The following is a 9,203-nucleotide window of genomic DNA, read 5'->3' as shown; positions in this document are numbered from 1 at the left end:
AGATCGCCTGAAGCAAAAATATCATTGTCTTATTTTCACTTAAAATATCAAAATCCTTGGTGCACCTTCCCCATTCAGCACAGGATTATTTTGTGTGCATGTGTGAATGTGTGTGTGTGTGTGGTGAGAGAGACTGAAGCATTGAAATGACATGAAGAGTTATCTGGGCTGTAATGAAGCTGCTTAATGAAATCAGTGCCCTTGAAAGTTCTTCATCAATTTTAGCTCCCTTGCTCACTTGCTTGCACTCCACCATTCCAGCCTGTCAGCTAATCCACGTGCGCGACACAATATTAATTAAACACAGCGTTTCCTGAAGTACTTAAGTGAAGCGCTATCATTGATAATGAGCAGGTTTAAAGGAGTCACATCCCTCCAAAATTACTTTTTAAACCGGCCTTATTAAGCAGAAAATGAGGCCCAAATCAGCCTACAAGCTCCTCATTAAAAGCCACTGATCCTTGGCCACGCGCATGTTCCAATGGTTTTAATTAGGCTAGCACAAGATCGTCGGCGACAGGAAGTGCCATTAATCTTGTCTTTTCATTCAGAGAGGGGGGTACAGCATGTTGCAGCCTGGTGCTCCAGCCTGGGCCCAGTGGAGCCTCAAATGCCACAACAGGATGAGAATCAGAAAATCAAGTGACATACTTTTAATTGTTCTTCATTTGTGTGGCAGCAATGGAAATGTACAGTATAGTGTTACACTTCCCCTCTGTTACAACTCTTAGTATCACTTCGTAAATACAAGTCAGTTTTGCTATTCAAGGCCGTCATTACCCACACGCACACGCACACACACACACACACACACACACACACACTCAAATAGGATGAAAAGTGTCTTCATTTTCTCTGTGTGTGTTTATGAGTTGCACTCGCTGAAGACAATGGTCCCGGCCCTGCCTGTCACACCATCTCCGCATGGAGGATTATGGATGGCCAATTACATCGCTTTTGTCATTAATTAATGAGGATAACGAGCTCCCCCTGCTCCCCACAAAACCATGGTGCTCCTCAGCTGGTGCTGAACAGGAAGAGGGGAGCCGGGTCTTGTGTGTGAGTGTGTGTGTGTGTGTGTGTGTGCGAGAGAAAAACAGCGAGAGAGGAACAGATACAGAGTAGCCTATGTGAGTGAAGGAGGTTTTAATGTGTACAAAAGACTGAACACAGAGACGGTCATTGACCCCAGGGCTTTGCATGTACATTTGTCCAGCAAGTTGAGGTGAGTGCATGAGTGCGTTTGTGTGTGTGTGTGTGTGTGTTTGTGTGTGTGTGAGTGTTTGCTCACCACCAGTCCTGTATCTGTGGGGCCATTACAGAGATTAGGCAGTGCTACAGTAACGGATGCCCCCGTTTGTCAGCTTGGATCCTCTGTCAAGACAACAAGCTAAAAGGGAAAGAATGAGAGTGATGAGCACAGTGATAGAAAACGGGGGTGACTGTGGATGGAGGAGAAACATGGAGGCACGTTAGTAAAAGAAAAGAGGAGTCGAAAAGAGAGGTTTTAACAAACTGGAAGGAAAGCAACAGATCTCTGCTCTTGAAAATGGAGACATCACAAGATCTATTTCAACACGAGCCACTCTCAAAGAGCACCTATAACTGCAGCCCTGAACAGGACATCATATTCAACAATGGCTGAGACTGTTGTCATCCAGTGATGCCTGTCCCGCCTCCATCTCTGCTCCCTCCCACTAGGCCCAGTTTGGCCCCTGCCACACTGTCTGGGTCTACCATGCGTGGTGTCAGGTGCCTTTCGGCGATAGGCAAAACGCTTTGCCTTACTGCCATGTTTCGAGGGTTTGCGGCCATATGAGCACAGAACACAGGCACACACACAAAAACACACACACACACACACACACACACACACACACACACACACACACACACACACACACACACACACACACACACATACAATGCACAAACACACAGACACATACAAACAGACATCCCCTCTCCACCCCCCTTTAGACGTCTGATTAACGAATGAAGGGCCCCGGCCCAGCCTGATGCACTTGCAGCAACGTCGCCCCGAATCACATGGCTCCTCGGAACCAACTGACTCACCCGCTCATCGCTTCCGACAAGGCGGGGCTGGGAGGGACGACGGAGTGTGATGTCACGGTGGAGCTGAGAAGTTTGGGGGGTCCATGGGTGATGGGTGGCTGGGTTGGAGCCATCTTTACAGTTCCACCACTGGCACAAAAAACACTGAGGCACCAGCACCTCCTACTCCATGTCCTATGTTCTCCTTCTACCACCCCACACACCGATGAACCACCACACACACACACACACACACATTCGTACACTTGCACACACCCACTTGTCTAGCTCTATTGTTTATCTCACCTACTCGCCCCTTCCCCCCTCGTGAACCTGCCCGAAACGACCAAATCTTCTATGTCAGTTGGTATCTAAAGCCGCAACTATGCTTCTGTGAGCAAATTTTAATAACAATAAAAAAAAAGAAGCATAATCAGAGTTGAAGTATGTTCATTTTCCTTCAAGGCCCCTGTTGTAAATACAGTCTGTGCACAGAGCTGTGTGTGTGAGATGGAGTGCTACAGTGTGCATCAGACACATGAGCTTGCGCGTACAAAGAACTTAATTAGAGAAAACAGCGCTGTCAGATGCATTAGGCAGAGGTACGCACTTAAGGGCATATGGTTTTAGTACTATACCATCGGGTTAGAGAAAAGCACACAAACATACCTCAAAGCTCCAAGCCATGCTAATGAAATCACTCCCCTTCTATCCCACTGAGAGCAAACACAAATGTTTACAGACATCACGCAGTCTGTCCGTACCCTGCACCACACTGGGCTGTCGTGAGAGTGGTAGTGTACTGACTGTAGTGATTTGTGTTTGTCTGCAAAAAGACACTGTCAAAAATAGACAATAGGTAAGAGTAGGTGGTACGTGGTCAATCTGTAGCAGCTCTCTGTAACGTTACAATGTTTGGTTTATTTTATCCTGTTTTATTTAGCTTGTATCTGGATCTCAGATTAGTATTATCCTGCAACAGTTTGAACTACATGGATGAGTTGGTGTTATTTAAAAATGTAATAAATGGCAGCAATGATGTGATTATAACTTCACATTATAATTACAGGTGAAAACATATTCATCTGCAGTACTCCACCTGGCTGAAAATGTGTTTTTGTGAGGAGATGCAGGTTCAGATGTGTTTTCATGTGTTCTGTGTGTTTCATGTGTCATGTTCTGTGTGCTGTGATTCTGCCCCACTATGCCATGGTACAACAGATCAATTAGCAGCAGGTGAGATATTTTTGTTGGATATTTTCAGATGGCATAATTGTTTTTCTCTGCAAATTGTACTGCTTTTTTGTAGTTTTTAATGACAACTTTGAAGACGCTTCGTATTATTACAGCATTCTCAAGCCTTTTTCAGAAAGACTCACTTAGTGTTTTGGGGTTTTACATCTTGACACACATGGCAGACTTTCTGCAGGGGCATGCCCAGGGCATACTCAGGCATTGATCCGTTTGCTGTGCTGCATCCAGAAATGAAACAAAATATTTGTGTAACTGTAATTGTATTGCTAAAAACCATCCTCTGTACTATACATATGTATTTGTTTGAGCCTACATTTCACTGTATATTATATTTTTTCTGACCAGTTTCTTTTCATCAAAACACTGAGTTATAACTATCTGCTGTTGTACAAGAATGTATAAACCGCGTGCTCATTAAAATTAAAACAGGTGTATATACATTAAATTGACATGATCATTTCCCAACTACCTCTCTCTACCATTAAATCAAATAAGGACTCAACACACACAGTGACATATGCTGTGTACACTAGGCACGTACAGCTTTTTTAATGGTAATGCTTTAATACTCCTCAGGCGTTTTTATCAAAGAAAAGGCAAAATACACAAACAAAATGTAGCTTACAAATCCCTAAACTACACAACGATCCTCACTATGGGGAAAGATGAAGACAACCATTCACCATTCACTGCTGGTAGGCACAAGGGCCAAGAAACATCACCAGCAAAAGCTCAAGTCTGTCTTAATGTATAGATACAGCCTACATGCCAAAAGACACACTGCCACCATGCACACTGAAGGTCATTAAGATAATAAGGTGACACGGTAAAATATATATTTCAGCAGCCTGACATTAGAGGCCTATAGGGAGGGAAAGTGACCACCTAACCGTCCGTACAAAAAGGCGACTATCTCATTTATGGCGATTAGGCCGTACGAAGGCTGATGGAGTGCAGGGCCTGAGTCCTCACATCATCAGCAGCATTTGTCGCATTTCATCTCTGCTGCCCTGACTGTCCCGTGGGGCCTCAGAAAAGACGTGTCATCAGAGGGCCAATTTAAGATGCTATGGGTGTCCTGTTGTTGTGACATGCCACTAAATTGTAAGAGAGAGACTGGGGTGGATCACTTAGTCACTCTCTGACTGGCATAAATAGGTTGGCCTGATCTAAATGTCTGATCTAATGTGTTCTGAACAGTGTCTTACTCTGTGTAGAGCAAACAGAAAGACCAAATTAATGTAGATATGTTGGTAAAGGAAGAACACCTGAGGGATTAAAAGTAATTGTTTCTTTTGGTTTAGCACACTAAAGAAAAAGAATCACAAAATCATTCAACTTTGTGGTACAACTGTGATGGAGAAAAAGAATATTTATTGGTGCGTTTGAGAAATCCCGCACTAATTTTCAGGTTACAATTGCACTAAACATCCATCATTTTTGTCAAGTCAGGTGTTTTGTTTTTAAATTACGCCATGCAAATCTAAATAGCAATATGATTAAATCAAAATGAGCCAAAATATAGCAGCTACAGTAAATCAGGGTTGCACCCAAGACTAGTGCAATATGGACAGAGATATCCCAAGAAAGTGTCAGTTTCCAGGTAAACGTGACTGCAGTCGGGCAAATAAAGACAACCAGAGAAAAAGAAAACACACAGATACTTGTTTTCAGGAATATAAATATCACCCCACTATGACCACTTCAGACATTATTTTCAGGTGCTTTTCTAAATGTATCCACTCCCCAACCTGCAAAGGAAAATTGGCACTGTGACGTTCATTGAATTAAGTCGAGCAGGGAGACAGGAGCTGAAATCGTGTTAATAGCTGTCCAGGGTATGGGAGCCCGGCAAGGAAGCCTGCAATCACGCAAATACCCAGAGACAGGTCCTGGGTGCCCCAGGCGGCTCTTGCGCCCTTCCCCTCAGCGCCACCGACCCCGCTGCGTGCCAAACGGGCCTCACCAGCCCCATTGCGCTCGTTTAGACTTCTCTCATCATGTCAGAGGCTTCTCATGTAGGAACAGAAAGTTGCCAACTCCTTTTAGGAGGGCCAGTCGGAGGGCGAGAACTGGAAGTCACTTTAGCAGCGTGAGAGGCGGCTGCTTGATTTTGTAGATTTTTCTTTTGAGTATTTGCCCCTAATTCTACTGGTCATCTTTGCTTTTTAGCTATTTTTAATCACAGCCCTTTAAAAAAAAAAAAAAAAGTCACTCGTTAAAAAGTAGCTGTTTTTAAACTCTTATTACGTGTCCAAAACCTGCTTATACGCCAAAAGAAAAGTGTTTTAGATAATGGAAATGATGTGTGTCGTATGCAGCTGTGGCTGGCATTACTCATTCTAGTGTATATATGTTATTACATGTGTGCTTAATGGGAGTTTTAAAAGCTGGGAAATGGTTGCTGAAATGAAGCAAAACGGCCCCAAGCATAGATATGTGTTTTAATTATAAAGACATATAAACAATATATGAAATCCATGTTTCAACACAACCAAAACGCTTCCTCGGTGTATAGGCTGTAAAGAACCATCAGTGTAGCCGGGCTTGGAGCAAGAGATTATTCCACAGTTGTACAATACAATCATGTGAGATGTGCAATAACTTAAAAATTAAAAAAAAAAAACAAACAAAAAAAATTGTCAACACATCGTTACAGAAAATATAGCCTATCAGCCAACATCACGTTTGATTTTTTTTTCCGGTATAGCATCAGCATAGTCAGTCGAAGGAAGTCCTTTCATAATTCCTCTATTAAATCGAAATGTCGAGATTAGGACGCATTTCTTGGCATTGCTGCTTTTCTTATTGTTGTTGTTGAATGTTGCATAGATTACAAATAAGAGCTGATGACAGATCATTTCCAAAATCGACCCAAAACCTATAATTTGGACATGGCCTGTTGTCTCTGTAAAGTACGAGCGAGAGAGAAAGTGACTGGGTTTTTGACTTCATCCTATGAGAAGGCCTAAACTGATCGTTTTTCTATGTAGTATTTGTGAAATCTGGATTTAAAACATTGCATTATAATTACTTAACCATATTTTAAGATTATATGCATTCGACTAAAATCTTCTTATTTTCCACAGAATGATTTAAAAATAACTATTGGGAGAGAGACCGACATGGGTGCAGTACAGGTAAAAGTTCGAGAAAGAGAATGAAACCAAATCAAGGCTTGTCGTTACAGTGTTTGAAGAGACTCGACGGTGTCCCGGAGTAAGTAGTGCACTTTTCGGCACAGGTGGCGAGAGCAGAGCCCGAGAAAGGGTAGACGGCAGCCTGTCCGAATGGAGCCAGGGCGGTAGGGATCGGTGAAGTTATGGTCTGTCCCTGGTTCAGATACGCCACCAGCCGCCTCATCTCCTCCAGAGCCTGAGCCTGCATGAGGATATAGTTCTTGGCCAGGAGGAGAGTGGCTATTTTGGAGAGTTTTCTCACCGAGGGGCTGTGGGCGTAGGGGATAACGGCGCGCAGGCCGTCCAGTGCGTCGTTCAGGTCGTGCATCCTCCTCCTCTCCCGGGCGTTGATGCTCAGCCGCAGGGAGCGCTGCTCCTTGGATTTCTTGGCGAGGGGCCCCCCGGGCTTGTCGTCCCCAAACGACGAGCCCCTCTTCCGGGACTCCAGCGAGTCGAAGCCGTCCTCGTCGTCGCTCGTGTGCTCCCCGCCGCTCTCGTTGGACTTCGCCGTCTGCCCGGAGAGGAAGTCGGTGGCCGGTGTGAGCGGGTACCGTCCGGGACTGCCGGCCCCGTGGCCAGCGCCGAACCCGAAGGCTGACTGGCCGTAGCGCTGCGTCAGGTCGAGGAGCGCGTCGTTGCTGATGGACTTGAGCAGGTTCTCATCGCTGACATTCATTTTCTCTACCGGAGCAGATTCGGACCAACAAAAGTCTACTGTTCCGCTTGTCCCCCTCTATCCTATCTTTTGTTTTGGAGTCTGCAGGGTGTACTCACGTAGTTCTCTCCGAGAGTTGCTGCTTCGAGGAGTTCCTCTCTCTTCCTTCACTCCTTCCCTCTGTCAGTGCCGCGACTCTTCAAGAAGGAGGCTGCGTATCTGAAGCTGAGCCTCTACATGCATTCACCTCCTCTGCACGCTGCGCTCCCCCCTTGTTGCGCGCATAGCCCACGTTCGACCACACTTCTCGCACTGTGCCCGGTGAGACCGGAGCGCTCGTGTCCTCCTCTCACGCCCGGTTTTTTTTTTTTTTCCTCTCGCGCGTCTTTCTCGCCCTCCCTCGCCTTGGGCAGATTGTGACTCGCGCTCTGACCTGCTCGCAAGTTAGTAGCGGCGCGAGGCCCCGCCGGGGATTATCTGCTCGTCCAATCAGGAGGGCGTTTTAATTAACTCGGGAAGCGCGCGGGTCCGCTCCAAGTTTCAATCATAACGCGATAATTGCGACGCAAACTGACACGCGGCCAAGCCGTGTCTGTCACCGTGGTGTCTGCTCTTATCTTACAACCTATTTAAAACCTTTTTTTTTTATTTAATAAAGCTCATTTCAATAAACTTGAAGGGAGAGGCATCGAACCGTTATTTATGCCACAGAATGCACAGGCCACAAGCAGCACAGACAACAGGAGCCCGGTGCAAACCTTAATGTTGCGGTGTCAGGCAGGAGGCTGGACAACAAGTGCCCGGCTGTCTAGAGAAGATATCTGTCTAGATCAAGAAGAAAAAGTAGCGGGGGGACCAGGTAGGGGCGCAGAGTGACACATAAGGATGCCTGTCAGTGTCACGAGGAGGTTTGACCGTGCGACCTGTTCTGCTCGGTCTGCCCCAGACCCCGGAAACAGCGAGCCCATTGAGGAGGTGCCCCCTGACCACCCCCCCACCGTGCGGGCTGAGCAACACTCAGTCCCCTTTGCAGGTAATGCAGCATCTCACACTGGCCAGACAGTGACTGGTGAAAGACAAATAGCTTCGGTTTCGTCGCTTAATTCGATACTTCACGGGCCCTAGCCCTCATGAAAACTATAGGCTAGTATCAATGCATTTTGTTTTATTATTATAGGCCCGTGTATAGGCTTTTGCTCCGAAAAATTCCAGAGACTTTAGAAAAAGAAAAGAAGGGAATCAGATCACGGTGGTGCCACAGAGGACAGAAAGTGAAACCGAGACGCCACCGTCAATTCACTGCTGAATGAATCCCTACGGCAGCTAAGTGCGGGGAATCGGTAAACCATTGCATAAGACTTCCAATCAGACCGAAGACAATGAGCTGACATATCAGACGGACAATACCGTCGGGCGTCCTCTTTCCCTAGGCGAAGGAAAGGGTGTCCCGACTGCCACCACCACCACCACCACCTGGGAATGGCACCTAACGGTGGAGGTGGGGCTGCCCCTGCGCGTGCAGCACGGAGCATTACGGTGTGACGGAGCCTCGTGTGTGATAAACTGCTACAGTCTGCGGCTGGAGTCTCCGTGCGACTCTCTGCAAGTTCAGTCGCCCCCCTTGCACTGGTACTGGTACGGTCTTGGGGAAATTGCTGAGGTGATGCTGCCACCTTGTGGGGCAAGAAGCTAAGAAAAAAAAAAAAAAAAACTGTTACAGTCCAGTAAATACCAACTCGGTGAGGTTGTTGTTGAGAATTTCGGGGGGGGGGGTTATATTTCATTCGGTGGTTATTCTTCAGGCTGTTTGCAGTGTTACGTATCTATTGTAAAAGTCCACCTCCACTCACAAGCAAACGTGTTTTGCTTCATGTTACTTCACGGAATTGCAGAAAGGCTCACATACATACCGAGTTTGACGCGAAAATGTCGTTTTCACCTTCATCTGCTGGGGGAGGAATATTTTCTCTGCGCTCACCTTAAATCTGAGTTTAAAGTGTGAACCTGCAACCAGGACTTCGGGACATCTCCACCAGTCTGGAAGCCAGTTGTGGTTCAAT

The 9,203-nt window shown here is 46.2% G+C and overlaps 1 protein-coding gene across 1 annotated transcript; it reads right to left on the bottom strand.

Moving 5' to 3' along the window:
- Positions 1-6,480: 6,480 nt before the first annotated feature.
- Positions 6,481-7,164, bottom strand: bhlhe23 (basic helix-loop-helix family, member e23). The gene has a single exon (XM_040153595.1). The coding sequence runs from the start codon at positions 7,162-7,164 to the stop codon at positions 6,481-6,483; it is 684 nt and encodes a 227-aa protein (XP_040009529.1).
- Positions 7,165-9,203: the final 2,039 nt, after the last annotated feature.

The sequence above is a fragment of the Xiphias gladius genome, chromosome 18 (assembly GCF_016859285.1).
Source record: "Xiphias gladius isolate SHS-SW01 ecotype Sanya breed wild chromosome 18, ASM1685928v1, whole genome shotgun sequence".
NCBI classification, from domain to species: Eukaryota; Metazoa; Chordata; class Actinopteri; order Istiophoriformes; family Xiphiidae; genus Xiphias; species Xiphias gladius.
This window is presented reverse-complemented; position numbering and strand designations above follow the sequence as displayed.